This window comes from Zingiber officinale, chromosome 4A (assembly GCF_018446385.1).
Source record: "Zingiber officinale cultivar Zhangliang chromosome 4A, Zo_v1.1, whole genome shotgun sequence".
In the NCBI taxonomy this organism is placed as follows: Eukaryota; Viridiplantae; Streptophyta; class Magnoliopsida; order Zingiberales; family Zingiberaceae; genus Zingiber; species Zingiber officinale.
In genome coordinates this window covers 36,164,955-36,182,373 of record NC_055992.1, presented here as the reverse complement: position 1 = coordinate 36,182,373, position 17,419 = coordinate 36,164,955, and the positions used below count along the sequence as shown (strand labels likewise).

The window sequence follows — 17,419 nt, the reverse complement described above, 5'->3', positions numbered from 1 at the left end:
AACATTTACTTAAAAGTTCACGCTGACTGGCAACCTAATGTACAACCCTTGCCCTCTTTCAATCGTGCTTGGGACTAGCTTAGATTAACTTATATAAAAAATTAATTTAAGTTAGCCGTCTAAACTAACCAAAAAGATAAGAACCAAGGGTAGAATAATTGTGTAAAGATGTTAAGTGAAAGAATTATGAATTTAAATAGAAAAAAATATTAAAAGGTCAAAATTATGAGTCTAACCTTATAGCAAACTACCTAACTGTCCACAAAATTGTGGTAGCACGATTAGTATTTATTTACACAAGGACACTATATTGTTGTATATCACCGGTGAAGGCTTTAGCCCATACGTGAAATGACATTATTACACTCTAAGAAAACAAACTCCAGTAATTTATGGGTGATGGATTAATGAAAAAGATATTATTGGTGATTAAAATATGATAAAATTATCTTAACTTATGAAAAAAATGATAAAAATATAGTGGATTAGTAATAACTCTAAGCGTTGATAAATAATTAAAACGAAGAAAATATTAATTAACTATATGGATATATAAAAATAAATTACAGACCTCAAAGGAGAATTTAAAAATGTAATATAAAATTACAACTTGTTCGACCTCTTAAACAAGATTGATGCACTTCTTTCCTTTTTACCCATTTAGCAAATTTGTGTTTCCTTCATGCTTTTCCTTAGCCTCTATTTTTACCAATAAAGATACCCTTTTTAGATTATAATTGGTATTAGTTAGTACTTAGAGTTACTTAAAGATCTCAATGGATTGATTCCTAGTTTGGTTTTACTATTTTTGTGTTAATTCATATGGTGGTGTGTCTGCGTAAGAAAATGGTGGTTAGACTATTATGTGGTATAAAATTGAATGTTTGCCTATGAAACAAGCACACAAGCAAAAAATGAGACTAACATGAACATACGAGAGTAGAATAGATAAAAAAAATGAAAGGATAAGAGAGAAAGTTAAAGTCACACCTATTAAGGAAACGCATTTTAGATATTATAAGCATGCATTTAGACCACTATTAAATGCCTAATTAAATAATATGAGACCATGATAAATATGGGAAAAAAAGGAATCAAAGAAAATTTGGTTAGTAACAATAAAATAAAATTAAATTCTTATAAATATAGAGACGATATAGTAGGGGAAGGAGACAAATAGTGTGGGCGGATCCATACAACCAACCTCACTTAGTGGGTTAAAGATTTTGTTGTTGTTATTGTTCTTGTCTACACACACACACACACACACTATTGAACTTCTTAATTATTTTAAGTTAGTCATTGTTTGCATAATTCTTAATTCCCTTTTACCGTACTGTCACCCATTGGGTACCTACCTAGTAAGTGGAAATTATACTTTCGAGGCATGACAATGGATGATAACTTGATGCATAACTGGGCATGCTTAATGACTTAAAGATTAGAGGACCTATGGAGTTCAAAAAAGATGCATGAGACATTCGAGGAATCATAAGACAAGAAGCATTGAGTGATGTTGGAGAAGCTAATGAAGCTTAACTTAGCGAGCTAAGTTGGTTAGCTTGATGGCTCAAGGTCCTTTAGAGGTCAAAGAAGGATGAAATGAGGTATCCGAGACAATGCAAATCAAGGAGTATCAAGATGCAATGTTGACAATAGTTGGAAGGAGGTGAACTATGCAGGAACAGAGTGAAAGATGACATATAAAGATAGAACAAGTCAAGTTCGATGCATCCATGAGGCAGAAGACATGCCAATAGACGACCTTATAGGGAAAGTCAACCTACATAAGGTATACTCTTAAATGAAGTGTAAGAGTCAAGCAAATGAGTTGTGAGAGTCGAGTGGCCTGGATTCAGTGTAACACTTAACTTAGGTAAAGATTTGGTCATTAGAATGATTGTAATCAAGGTTCGGTCAACTAGAAGGGGTTAATAGTCAACTAGTGAGCTAGGTTGACTAAGGACTCAACTTAGGCTTGATGGCACACAAATAGAATGTTTTGGTTCAAAGCCCAATTGGCTGGCAGTTGACCAGATGGGTTGAGCCAACTGGGCATTCAACTAATTTCCCAATAGAAGTTAGAAAGATCATTTGATCTAGCAATTGTTAAACAACAAATACAATAAAGTCAGGAAGTCAAGTTGACTAGAGTTGGCATCAATAGGTTCAAGTAGCTATTGCCAAAGAGAACCCATCAACTAGTGTGGCACTAAGTCAACTCAAAGTTATATTAGCACACTGAAGGTTAAGGCAATTGCAAGAATAGTCGACTAGCCTGCAGAACAAAAAAGCAAAGATGAAAACAATTTGAAGGTTATATAAGGCGAACAAAAGAGGCCTTGAGGGTAAAAATCCTACGAGATATTATTCCCAAAGTTCCCTTATAGGATTTCATAGTCTAGATTCATAGTGGTCTTTCTCCACCTCCAAAAGCCATCAAAGGAGAAAACATAGTGAGGATTCGAGAGTGACTCATCGAAGAGTTAATGGCTTTGGAGTAGAAAGGAGGGTTCTGAACCACGCTATATTAATTCATTAGTGTTGACTTTTCTTATATTTAAGTGTTGTTGCGTTTAACATTATTTAATTCTTACTAAAGTCATAGCAAGATAAAGAGTTGTTGTATTTATAGATCAAGTGTTATTTACATCTCCCCCATCTAGTCATCCGGTTACCATCCCTTACGGTCCTGACAAATATTCTTTATGAGGATGATGAAGATGCAATATTGACCTTATGGAAAAGAAATTTTCACAATGCAATTTCTTGGACTGAAATTAGCAAGCATGAGAAAGGGCTTTAGTGAGTTGATTTTATCTTTAAAGAATTAATATAATCTTTTCTTTAGCTCCCTACAAATTAAAACAACTCTGAATTGGGTGTGTTTAGTTCCATGGTTTAAAACCGTTGTGCCTAGTGGCACGCAAAAAATTTATTATTCAACCCATAGACTAGCATGAGATAACTTTTCAAGACATAATTCTTACCTTGATTCATTGATTAGTGATCGTAAATTGTTCCTCACGGACAATGAAAGTGACGATGGATGAGTTCCTCTGTGAAAGATGACAACAACTCTCTTCTTTCTCCCTACGTGATTCTTTCCTCCCAATTCCTTTCTTCACAAGTGATGACACCATTATTTAAAATCACCCGTGCCGAGAATGATACAGTTTCGGTATTTTTTAAACATAAAATATACTAAATAAAAATATAAAAAAAACGAGATCGAAGCAATTTTATATGGTAAATAAATAAATAATTTAATATATAGTTTTGAAATTAAAAATAAATAATATATATTAAATTAATGGGAAAATTTTATTAGGGTTTGATTATCCTATTTATAGCTGAGAGTTGATTGAAATTATTAGCCTATAATTTTAATATTAACCTAAATATTAACTTATACGTTGTCCTTGACTTGCATCTTGGTCATGAGGTCATGGAGGCTGCCGCAACCCGAGGCAATCGCGTTGTGGTCGTCGCAACCACCGCGGACTCTCAAGACCCTGCAACGGTGGTGGTGTCGATGCCAATAGTGATTTTGGTGCTGAATGGAATGGTAAATTTCAACCGTTTCACCCGGTACGAACACACATTTTAAACCTTGGATGACAAGAGATAGTGACTTTGACTTTGATGACCATATGACTAGGGTATTAGAAGGTAAGATTAGATTTGTTCGCGTTAAAATTAAAAAATATAGAGTATTAGAATTTTGTGTATGGCTAGGGTATTAGAATTTTGCTTCAAGAACGTTTGTAAAGGGTGCCCTATACATGAACATTACCATCTTTTGATTATAGAGTATATAGATGTAGATTGGGCATGTATCTTAAAATTTTGGTGATCACATCAGCTATTGTGCTCTTCTAGAAGCAATCTGCTATCTTGGAGTAAACAAGCCATTGTAGTGGCCATGTCAACTTTAGAGGCATAATACAAGCTTATGGCTCTAGCTATATATGTGTTTATTGGGCTCAAACAATTAATAAGTGAGTTGAGTAAATCCATAATACATAAGCAATTTAAGGTTATCATTTCCTTCGTTCTAATAATTAATTAGCAAATTTGTCAACTAAATCCTTGAGAGTCCTAGGATTTAATTTATTTATAATGAGTTGGGCATAGAAAAATGGATATCATTTAGTAAAATGGGTATGTCATATTTTATAAAACCAAACACATCTGATATTGTCTAGAGGAAATTAGCATGATTCACAAATTCTATGATCATAAACAAATCTTTTCGTAAGATTACTAATTTTCTACTCAGCAAAGAATAATATCTTGAAAATAAATTATAATATGAAATCAATCAATGAAGATATAAATACCTGAGTAAACATTTTAATCAATTTTCTAACAGATTTTGGAAGACAGTATGGCAATATCTGCTCTAGTGAAGTATCACATGCAGCTGATGAGAACAAGCCACTGCGCCAACTCAAATAATCAAAGAATGCAGACTTTCCCAAAGCTAAAAAAGTGAGATTTTCCAGTGTTGATCAGAAAATAATGAAATAGTAGAAAAAAGATTGGATGGAGCAAAAAACTACTCACAGCAAGGTAAGGAACAGATGAAAGGCACTTACGATTATAACTAGAAGCAGAACTAAAGGGATAACCATTTGTATCTTGTCCAAAGCAGAAGGCCAAAAGCATCTGCCAAATAGTAGGAAATTGCTGGAGGCCAGGCCTCAAGTTCTCTAACGTGCACTGAGAAGAGGAACCACTGTTTCTGTTCACACTTCCTGTACATAGACATTTCTGCATTGGAACACTAGCATACATTAGAGTAGCCAAAGCAGCCATCTCTCCTCCACCTTCAGCCATATCATCAACAGTATGTATTATTCCATCAATCTCTAGGACATCTAGCTTGCTGTCAATGCCAGCATGTCGGTGCAAATTTGAACGGGCATTGAAAAATGATGCTTCATACTCGCAACTTTTGACCGTAGAATAAAGGAACCAATTTGCCCAGTGGCAATCTCCCTGAGAAGCACAAACAGAATGCAAAAAAGGTTGGAAAACAATATTTATTGAGCAGATATTCGATTATGAAATGCCAAAAAAGAAATACAAGGTCTATATCTTATTTTGTTTTTTAAAAAAATGGGACTTATGTTTTGAAGCAAGAGGTAAGATTAGAAATGGGATTGCTTGTAATAAACAAGTAAAATTATACACAAAATGTGTCAACATGCAGATTTAGTGAACAGAAGTTCATAAGTAGATTAGATATAACTACTAGAGAAATTACAGTTAGTTACTAGAATCCTGGTTTAAATTGTTGGGATAAATAGATAACACTATATCCTTTCATAATAAATGACTGGCAGTATCTCATATGCACAAGATCACATAATAAAGCACAACCAACTTACTGCAGCTTGCTTTAAAGTAGAAAGAGATTGATAATCCTGAAGAAGATGATGATCAGTGTATAGGTCCAAAAGATATGGTAAGTAATGCTGCACACAGTAATTAACAACAAGTTTATGGATAGCTTCCGAAGTATCCAGGCACTTTCTAGAACTGTTTGCTAAATCCAAGTCAAGTGAACTGTCAGAAAACTTATCCTTGACAAGCATTCCAGGTGTAGAGGTTAACAAGCCCGCAAGAGCAAGAAGTGGCATGATCTCATCACTACTTCGCCAGGACTGTTTCAAGAAGATATATTTCTTTGCAAGTTCTTCCTCCACATGAAGTTTCAACCAGGATGTGCATGTATTAATAGCAGAAAAACTAAACAATTTGACATGTGGAACGTCCAAAGAAACAACCTCCAAATCTTCAGGAAAGCATATATACAAGGCACTAGAATGGTCAGCAAGCATCTCAATTGGTTCAGCATTAGAAGGAGAATATGAAGTCAAATTAATTATAAGAGACCCTTTTAACAACATAGATGTGGGAAAAGCATCTAAAAGCTTGGAGATCTCCTCTGTATCATTGTGAGCTATATAATATTCAAATTTGGATTCCCATGGTATATCAACTCCCGCATGAACACACTGATCAAGCATTATCTGCAACAAAATAGTCATCCTAATATCAGGCTTGTGTAAAATTCAAACCAGAATGAACATATCCTAAACAATATGATTTTTGTAGGAGCAGAAGACGCAAAAGTTCATAGAACATCAATAACATCCATGTACCATGATAAAAGAAATTAACCATTACAGTTGTCTGATATAAGTGAAAGCAGGAAAAAAAATTGCAAGGAAAAGCAATGTTAAAGGTTAGCATAGGAGACAGAAAAAGGTTCATAAAACATCAATAATGCTCCAAGTACCATGAAAAAGAGATTGAAAAGTGCAAGGAAAACTTAGGTCACATGATTGCAACAAAATACGAATTTAAACTGACAGGTATATTGAAAGACAAACCAACTCGATTTCAAGGGATGAACAATAATATATATATATATAAAAGGCATGCAATCTATTTATTTTTTTGGATGAACATGCCAAAAAATAAAGCATGATATTGTGACAGTAATAGATACATATAATGAGAAAAATAACCTAACAAAATATACAAAAGGGTGCATAAACACTTAACAATATAACCAAAAATAATCCAATAATAAAAAAATTCCAAGTTTTCATCAAACCAGGCCAAACAGCATAGAAATTTTACAATAACCCTATGAAATAATAATAGCATAGAAAAAATGCTTGGTGGCTACATAAAGTCTAGTCTGACATCATATCTAATAGAAGATACGTACTAAAGTGAAAACATACTAAAGTTCAACGAATGGAAGATATGTATCCAATTATGAACTTAGGAAAATAAAATAAACAATATCTTATTATAAAAAAAAACTAAACAATGCTTCCTTAACCAACAAATCAGTAATTTAGCTTCCAGAAATCAACTAGCTAAATAAAATTATCAATGATAGATTAGAGTTATGAAAAACTAAAACATAGTGACATTTTAAATAACTAATATACATAGTCTAGTTGTCTGAAGTCAAGTTTTATACATGTTACTAGTAATAATGGTGCATGTGCAATTAAACAGGCCAATTTCATGATACTACCCACTAGCATCATGGTGTTAGCTTGTACACAGGTATACAATAGCATCAAACTTATCAAAATACAAATAAAATCATGCATGGTTTTTTCCTCCAGGTATTGCCAAAAAGATTTGGTACAATAGTCAAACAATCAATCAGAAATTCACGTTATGTGTCAAGTTGTAATCTGGAAAATAGTTCATCAAAAGAAAATTATTTGCAATAAGTAATAGTAAAATACGATATATACAAAACTTGTAACTTACACGGTCTATGGTTCTTTGGTCCCAAGCATCAGACCAAGCAGCTGCAGAAGCCCAGTAACTAGGAGGAGTGATATCTTCATCAACATCAGAAGTAGAAGACCCATCATCCATGTATGCCCAAGAACCAAGGATCACTCCATCAATATCACCACATGGAATATTAAGATAGTCAGTCACACGGAAAGTTAACATTGCATTATCAGGTTCTAATGTAAGAGTTGAAGGTGTCTGATAAAGTCTTTTCTGCCTCTGTAAATATATTCTCCAAAAGCTAGAGCTCGGATATAGTCTCTTCATAACAATAGAACAAAAATTGATTGATTAATAGCTCAAAATATGCAAGTCTATGATAAGCAAATAAAAAGGGAAAATACTAGCTGAACTACACAAACATACCTCGATAAGGAAAATTTTCTCCAGTGTTTTTAGTTCATTTGTTCTTAAATATCCAAGTCTCCTCATCTCTTCTGCAATTTGCACCCGAAGAGATCGTCTTACAGTACCAAATAATAATTGTCTAAGGACAGCTTCTAAGTCCTCCCCTAGTTTATGTAATGTTGCAATAGCTAGTTCAGTTTGCCCCTGTTAGTTTAACAATGTAAGTTAAAGATATGTATTGCAAAAGACTAGTCTTATGGCAAGGTTGAAAATATAAGACTGCGCCACTTGGTATGATATGAATTTACCTGGACCAGTAGGTGATTGGTGCAATTTCAAGCAGTTCACAATGAATAGTGTTTATTATGTAGGCACATACATATTGAGCAAGACAATATAAATCAATCACTTTATTTGAAAAATAAAAAATTTCACCTTTACTTTTTTAATAGTCATTGTCATGCTAGCATATAGCACAGTATAGCATAGTCTAAAATTCATGTCATGTCGAGTGACACTGACAAAACATACTATTCTGATAAATTACAAAAAATAGAAGGAAAATGACTTTTGTGATAGTCGTGGCAATAGTGTTGATGAGTATTATGTGATGCCTCACACTCAACATTTAGGCATGCATGAAAATGAATTCAAGTAATGTTTATTATTTTTTAAATTTACTCTCTAAAATTATAATGATTATCTTATTGTTAAAAGAAATCTAAAAGTAAATAATGAAAGAAGATATAAAAGTAGCACTTATATAAATTCATCTCAACGCCAATTAAAGTAAATATTAAATCATTTTCAGTTCAACCATACCATGATTTAGTAAAACTAGAAAAACTAAATGAGAGATAATTAAATGCATGAAACTCATCTAAATTTATCTAAGACACTTTACATGTGTCAAAGCATGAAGAAAATTTTAATTCACTGTCTAATCGTATAATTTTATTTTTACAAATCAATATTAGTGAAGAGAGTATTCAAATGATAAAATCCCTTAAATTAACCTCCGGAGTAAATTTCAAATCATGCCAGAAACAGTTTGAGTATATGATTGGAATGAGTATGTACCATACCATGTCATGCCAATTTATGGTAGTATAGTATCAATAAAGTATGAATATATGCATATTAATATAAAAAATCATTTTCATTAATATTCAATTATTATAGATACTCATTATTGAGATTATATTTTAGGTGTTGACTATGAGTTCATGCTTCCATATTACCTCGTAAAATATTTGGTGCCTATTGAATCCTACAACAACTATTCATTAACATATAAATTTGAAATCCATATTTTTATTGTTAATGCACATGATGAAAATTTTAACAAATTTTATTCTAGAGACATCGAATCAAAGAACTCCTACATTTAAAGTATTGATGTAGAATGGTCACGGAAATTGGTTTTCAGCTTCTTCTACATCTACAGCTAGTTAGTGAATCCAAATTGTCACAAATTTAAAATTTTGATACTTTAGCTTTAGATTCAATGTAAATAAAATTCATTGAATCGAAGAACTAAATTTAGTTTAAGAAACTAGATAAAATTAGATTCCCGATTGTATAGTGAAGGAAATAGGGAATGATTGATATGTTCTATACATTACATATACATATATATAATGATAATTTTTGGTTGAATAGGTATTTACTTTATATGTTTTTGACATTCTAAAAAACGAGAAACACAAATTACCATATGTGATTGTGGAAAATATCCTTAAAAATTAGGCTAAAAATATTCCTTAAATTTATCAATTTATGAAAAGGGAGTATCATCTATTCTATTGAATAGGTTATGAATTAATATAATTTTCAAATTTCATCAATGATAAAGTTACCAATTAAAAAATTAATCATGAGCATAGATACATAAATACCCAATTAAATTTTGAAAAGTACAAAATTCTTTTATATTTATTCTTTTAGTAAAAATATCAATTGGTTATAGTCATTTATCAATTTAAATGAAATATAAATATATGTCATAAAATCAAACTCCCAATAGAGAAATTGCTAAATTGTGAAATCATGAAACCTTCTGAACAAAGCCAGTTAAGTATTAATTGTAATAACACTATTTTAAAAGATCCAATGAAAGAATAATAGAAAAATATCTCATACAAAAATTGAAAATAGATTAAAATTAACCTATTATGATTTTTTGCTAATCTTTACAAATTAATACAATATTTAATTTACATATTTATAAATAATTTATCACAAAATCTAATCACTTACCAGAATAATGATAGCACCCTAATTGTTATAGGATTATTTAACTAATTACATTATTAATTAATTAATTGACTGTTAATTAATTATTTTCAGTAAATTAATTAACTTATTTAATCATACACAATTAATGAAGAGAAGCCTTAGCGTAACAGTAAAGTTATTGTCATGTGACCAAAAGGTCACGGGTTCGAATCCTGAAAACAACCTCTTGCAAAAAGCAGGGTAAGGCTGCGTACAATGGATCATTCCCCGAGACCCCGCATGACGGGAACTTCGTGCACCGAGCTACCCTTTTTTTTTCTTTAATCATACACAATTAATAGTAATTTTAGTTTTGATAAAATATTAAAATCCAACGGCAATTTGCCAAAGGGCAGACTTAAAGTTGCAGAATTCTCAAAGGGCGCACTTGTTGCCAATGACACCCTTCTCGCCTTTGAGCTTTAAACTAAAGTAAAAAAAATCATTTTCTTTATTTAAACCAAATCAAACTAAACCGAACCAAATCAAGAAAAAAAATTAATTATTTCATGAAGGAATATAATACAAAAGTCATTGATGATACTAAAAAACTTAATTTTTAAAATTTACATCATTAAATTTATTATAATCTCCTAAATATATATATATATTTAAAAATTTTAGAGCTTTAATAAAAAATAAAAAATTTACAAATACAAAAGAAGGTTAATAAAAATTATAATATTAAAGAAACATTAATAAAAATATATTATTTATTTTTATTTTTTAATAGCTAATTTCAAGAGAAAATTGGAAAAAAAAAATAAATCAAAAATTAAATAACTAAAAAAAAAATTTTACTTTGATGTGATTTTGGTCAAATTATCACCGCCTTGGTGCTGATTTCTTCAAAGCACCACCAAATCACCACCTATAAAAAATTACATTGAATTTTTGAAAAGAGACTGAGCATGGCTAGGAATGCCTTGAATCTGAGACTTTAGGACTACTGTAGAAACTAGGACTTGGATTGGGTCCCATCAGAGTTGGCTAAGGCCATCAATAGATTTTGGCCTAAACTCATTGATGGACATAGAGGATTTTAAATTTTGAAACTTGGTCATGAGTGGAAGAGGAGTATATAGAAGGAAGATATGGTGTTCAAACCTGAGCCTCCTACCTGATGTTATGATCAGGTCAAGTGGCATGCTGATTGAATTTTTAAAAACAGACTGTACATGAATCAAAGACTTTAGGGCACGGTGAGACTGAGGAGCACTATAAAAATCTAGAAGACTTGGATTAGGTCCCATCAAAGTTGGCTAAGGTCATCAATGAGTTTTGACCGAAACTCATTAATGGATCTAGAGGATTTGAAATTTTGAAACCATGGAGTAAAAGAGTAAGTGTGGAGACCATAGATATGGTGTTCAACCCTGGTTCCAAACCTCCTACATGAAGTAATAAGTGTAGGTTTCAAATGATTGGGACTATAGTGGTGTTTGTTTATAAAGATGAGCATCGATGTGTCATGTATTGGTGTTGATCTTTGAAAATCAACACTAGAATAGCCCTATAGTCCTGATCCTTCGAAACAAGTACCACTGTGTTAGCATTTCTCCAACACAGTGGTGTTGCAGCATAATGATCTTGATTCTTCAAAACTAACACCACTGTGCTGTAATTTCTCCAACACAATGGTGCTAATCTTTATAAAATAACACAACTATGGTCTCAATCCTTTGAAACCAACAACACTCACAGTAGTGCTAATCTTTATAAACCAGCACCACTATAGTCCCAAATCGTTAGAAATCAACACCCATAACTTCATATGAAGGAGATTGAGATCCAGGGTTAAACACCATATCAACTTTCTCTGCACTCTTTCACTCCATAATTCTCAAGGTTCATTAATGAATTTCAGTCAAAACCCATTAATAGCATTAGACAGTTCTGATGGGACCCAATCCAAGTCCTGTAAGTTTGTGCTCCTCAGTCTCACCATGCCCTAAAGTCTCATATTCAAACTCTTCCTAGCCGTGCACAATTTATTTTCAAAAATTCAATCGATGGCACGGACCCATAACTTCATGTAGGAGGCTTAGAATCATGGTTGCACGCAATATCTTCTTTTATAAACTCCCCTCTTTCACTTCCAGTCCAAATTTCATAATTCCAAATCCTCTTGAATTTTGCCAATTTCGGCCAAAACCCATTAATGATCTTAGCTAGCTCTGATGAGACCCAATTCAACTCTTGTAGGACGGTGCTTTTAGTCTTACCGTGCCCTAAGGTCTCATATTTTCAAGACATTCCTAGCCATGCCTGTTTTCAAAAATTTAACACCGGCCTCATAGGTGGTGATGCTTAGAAAAATCAGATTCAAGGTGGTGATGCTTTGAAATTGGCACCAAGGTGGTGACGATTTAACCAAAGCAGCACCAAGGTAAGTTATTTAACTTTTAATTTTGATTTTTTTGAAATTTTGTTTTATTTTTTTCTCTTTAGTTAGCTATTAAAAAAAAGATAAAATAAAATAATAATTTTTATATTTTTATTAATGTTTTATAATTTTATAATTTTTTATTGACCTTTTGTATTTTAAAATTTTTACATTTTTTTATTAAAACTCAAATTTAAAAAAAATATATATAAAATTTATATATATATATATATATATATAAATTTAGGAGATCATCATGAGTTTTTTTTTTTTTTTTAAATTAGGGTTATCAAATACTTTTGTATGAAACTCCTTGATAAAGGGTAGTCTCATGCACGAAGCTCCCGCCAATGCGGAATCTTGGAGAAGAGACTATTGTATGTAGCCCTTGCTGCTTTGCAAAAGGCTATTTTTGAAACTCAAAGGCTTCCCTTCAAACTCCTTGATAAAATAATTAAATTTTGTTTCTTGATTTGGTGTGATTCGATTCAATGCTTGGTTCGGTTTAAATAAAAAAAATTACTTAGGTTTAAGGCTAAAAAGAAAGAAGAGTGTTTTTGGAATTAAGTGCGCCCTTTGAAAAATATGAAACTTTAGTGCACCTTTTAGGAAATGTGAAACTTTAGTGTGCCCTTATGTAAAAAATCGAAAATCCAAAGTTAAAGTCAAATTTACTTAAAAAATCAAAGGTTGAAAATGAAAATTAGCTAAAGTCAAAGATAAAATGGAATTTACTATAATCACTAGTAAAATGGGATTTGCCCTAAAATGAATAGTTTAATAAAAATCATCTAAAAATTAGTAATTAAATCACATTTACCTTAAAATTATGGTTAAATACTAAAAATAAGAGTTTCATTATTTAAAAATCAAGGTCAAGTTGAAATATTTCCCAAAAATTAATAGTTGACTAAAATGAGTTAAAGTTTTGATTAAGTCCTAAAATTAAGGGTTAAAAATAAGATTTATCTTAAATCAAGGTTAAATCGAAAGATTCCTAAAATGATTACATTAAGGTCGAATAAAAAATCTCCACTGTGGCATTTACAATTCCACTGCACCACTCGCACTCATGAAATCCCACCTTTGAAGAGGTCACGATAAGGCAACTTTCCTTATCGCTACATCTTGGAGACTCACTCTCTCCATTCCTTCAATGTTCCACCGAACTCCTCTATCATCTATCACCTCCTTTTTTACTTACTAGATCCAAAAAGATTATTCCAACATCATGCATAATTCTTGTTGTCTCCTTTTGTGTCCAATGAGACATGATTGGTGTTGCTCGACCCTACATGGCAACATTGTTTCAACACAGACAACATTGGAAGTATTGCCTTTTCCGCTCTTACCACTCCCCTCTATTTTGTTTTTAATTGAAGGACATAACATGATATTTCGATTGTGCTCATCGGCACTGCATGAAATTTCATTCATTGATCTCACCCACTTCAATTTGCGCTAAAGTGGACCAAAGGTCAACATAACATGGTATTGAAAGTGTATCATTCTAGCCAAAAAATTTTAAACCTAGAACATGGTATTGAAGCTCCAACCTAGAACAATATTTTAAACCTTGTAAAGAAGTACATGGTGTATACCAGTTCTAAAATACAAACAAATCGATGTTGGACCCATACTTTAAAGGGTGTTATAAGATCATGCAAGATTTTTTCTTCAAAAACAAGCCATATGCAAAATTAAACACTGTTTTCAGGTTGAGCAACAGTTTACCTTCAAAAATAAATCATATGCAATACCCCTTCCAGTATAACGAACTTCACTAAAAATATCTTGAGGCTCTTTATTGGATGTTAATTGTCTCTGATTCTGTAAATGCATCTGAAGAACAGCTAAAGGAAGACGGCCAGCATGTAGGGCATCTTTTACAACAAGTTTAATATCAAAATTATCTAAATGCCAACGTGAAATCATGTCTTTGGGATTTTCCAAAGGAATCAGATTCCTTTGCATTATACTAACCTCACGGACACAAAGTTCATGAGTTCTAATCATATCTGGAGAAGGTTCTACTGATTGAACTGCTAGAGCACCAGAACTATCCAATGGTGATTCAGATGCACCTGATGAACAATCCCCCTTCGCCTGATGTTCTGAACTATCAATCTGCTGATGTGAAAGTATGGAATCACTCTGCAATGCTTCTTGATCCTCCAAACTTGATGCATCTCTAACATCTGTTGGCTACAAATCAACAATATAATGACCATTCATTACAAAGAAACCAAATAAACCCATTTTAGTCTCAATTTTATAGGCAAAATAAAGTATCATACATCTTGGATTGGTCTTCTGTTCTTTGAAATCAACCGACTTTGAAGATTTCTTATAACCTCCAAATAGAATGACATTTCATAAATTCTTCTAGAACTGTTACCAACATGGTCCCACAGTAGCAAGTTTGACCTTGACTGAGACAGAGACGGTCTGAATCCTTTTCCAACATTATGCGTGAGAGTTTTCTTTAGAGTCAAAGAACCATATCTACGAATCACTTTAGTTGCATAGCAAGCAGCAAGAGTCAGTAGCCTGAAACAGTACTAGTTCATATTGAGATGAGAAGGAGATGAAAAACCCAAAATCGTGAAATGCTATCAAGAACTAGCATAGCATGTAACTTTCTAAAGCAACATAACCATTGATCACAAATTCACAACTATAAAATCTTGCAACAATTAGTATGTAATAGTTGAAGGAACCAGATTGATATTGCACAAAACAGTTCCAGAAGAGCAGACTTATATTTAGCAATTATTTTAAAGATTCTAAATCATCAGACATATTATCTTTTGTCTGATTAGCAACCTCTATAGTCAAAATGAATCAGAGAAAAATAATTATACAACCCAAGTCGAATCCTAAAATATAAAGAATTATTTATGCAAATAGCAAATGACAACCTCTTGATGCAAATAGCTAAAGAATTTCAAGAGAGCCGTAAACATCTTTCTGATTTGAAACTAAATTTGAGATATAAAAATTCATAACACCACACTTAGAATAGTTCAAGCACATGTTTTGTGGTGGCAAAAGGCGATTCGCTCGCCCTAGCGCCTCCGAAGCACATGTTTTGTGACATAATGCAAGATATTAACAACAGTAAATAAATATTAATGGTTAAAATAACAAGCACATGCAGAGTCAAAGATGTCTGGTGTATTGGCCATGGAACTCATTATTAATCATACAATAAATATTATCTCATTAGTCATAAAAAAACATACCTAGATACTGATGCAAGATCAGCGTCCCTATTGATACAACAGCACATTTCATGAACACAAACAAACAGCAACAATAAGATGCCTTCTTCTGCCAGATTAACATCAGCAAGCATATCCAAAGATCTGGAAAACCAACCACAGGTTCAAGTTAAGGAAGACATGTCTAGATCAGATGGTTTGTTAATTGAGTAGTACCACATATTTCAGGCCGACCCCCAATTAGGGAATCTATGAAAGTGCAGTGGTTACTATAACCTGAATAAAACATTTGATACAAAAGAAGGCATGGAAGAAAACACAATCATGATTTTTATCCATTTTCTATAATATGGAATGTACTTCCACATAAGACTAAGCATAGCTCAAACGGACAGATAAGAAATTAAACAAAAGGAAATGGAAGCTAGAAAGAAAAAACAACATACCCAGATCGTAATATTTACTTAAAATGTCATTAGTGTAAGATAGAATAAGATCCTTGAAGCTAATATAAGATAGACTTCATAAACATATATATACAAATATATAAGGTATTCAATGATTGATAATACATTTAAAATTATAATTAAATCTTTCTCAAAATTAATTACTTATGTCAATTCCAAAATTGATTGACCCTTCAAAAGCATTTATATTCATTCTCATCGTAATGTGATTAAAGGGCAGCCTAATGCACGAATCTCCCGCTATGTGGGATCCCGAGGAAAGATCCATTGTACGTAGCCTTACCCTGCTTTTTGTAAGAGGTTGTTTCTAGATTCGAACCCGTGACCTTTTAGTCACAAAGCAACAACTTTACCGTTGCGTCAAGGCTCCCCTTCTCTCATCGTAATGTGATTGTGGTTTAAAATCTCGTATCATGCCCGGCAAAACAATGAATCATATTATTCTAATAAATCATCGAAACTCGATACTACTCAGCACTCAAAATATCGATCTGTGTTATAATTTCGATTTTTGATTCGAAAGATCCTATTACAATATCATGACAATACTTAGATGTATAGCATTGGTGGCAGATTAAAAGTTGAAAGATGAAGGAGAAGAAGCAATATCATGTCAACGCTTTGAAAGTTGAAAGATAAAGGAGATGAAGCAAAGGAATAACATTGTCTATGCTGAGTGGTATTGAGTTTCAATAATATCTCGGGATAATGTATTTTGACTATTTTGTCTCATGGTAGAAGATTTAAAACCATAAGATAAACAATCTCCTTCCTATTCTTCATTTCCTTTCTTCAACTCCAATTCATTACTACACCATACATCGAAATATCGGCATGATACCAAACTAGTATCATTCCCATCAAAGGACAAAACTTTAGCATGGCTCAAAATTTTAAATCTTGACAATGATAAAAATTAATTTTAATGTTCACTTAACCATCAATTCAATTTTCAAATTAAAGGATATAGTAATCAACTAAAAGCATGCAAGTTGTCATGCTTATATATTAACATTTCCGCAAAAGAGCCACAGAGGGCATTCCACGTATTGTTTAGTTGCAACATTTCTTAGTAACCGAAAAGGGTGACCAAGCGGAAGAAAATAGAATCATGGCTGAAATCCCTAAAACTAAAATGAGAGAACAAAAAGTCTAGTTCCTTACACCAATTTCCACGAAGGAATGATAATGAAAATACTATGCTAACCACAATTGATGGCGCAATTGCTCCTTATGCTTGGAAAAGTAAATCAAAGAAAGATGTTAACCCACCTAGAGTCAAGTTTTCCTTGGTTGGGGAGAAAAAAATTAATTTCAAGCTTAAGATAAGGTTAAAATTAGAAAGTTTAATCTAAAACTTTCAATCAAGAAGTTTT

General features: G+C 32.3%; 1 protein-coding gene across 4 annotated transcripts in view; it reads right to left on the bottom strand.

The window, feature by feature from the left end:
* LOC121969811 (protein DDB_G0268328-like) overlaps positions 1-15,737 on the bottom strand; it is a 43,966-nt gene extending 28,229 nt beyond the window's left edge. Inside the window, exons 1-8 of one of the 4 annotated variants that reach the window (XM_042520069.1) lie at positions 15,598-15,737; positions 14,650-14,902; positions 14,087-14,557; positions 7,708-7,893; positions 7,312-7,602; positions 5,397-6,041; positions 4,602-5,004; positions 4,344-4,486 (exon numbers count right to left, since the gene is read on the bottom strand). In XM_042520069.1, the coding sequence (XP_042376003.1) occupies positions 4,344-4,486; positions 4,602-5,004; positions 5,397-6,041; positions 7,312-7,602; positions 7,708-7,893; positions 14,087-14,557; positions 14,650-14,902; positions 15,598-15,710 (2,505 nt within the window). In that variant the 5' untranslated portion in view covers positions 15,711-15,737. Of the gene's footprint in view, positions 1-4,343; positions 4,487-4,601; positions 5,005-5,396; positions 6,042-7,311; positions 7,603-7,707; positions 7,894-14,086; positions 14,558-14,649; positions 14,903-15,597 lie in introns of those variants that run through there. The other 3 variants (XM_042520071.1, XM_042520070.1, XM_042520072.1) reach the window with 3 other exon arrangements.
* Between the last annotated feature and the right edge of the window lie 1,682 nt (positions 15,738-17,419).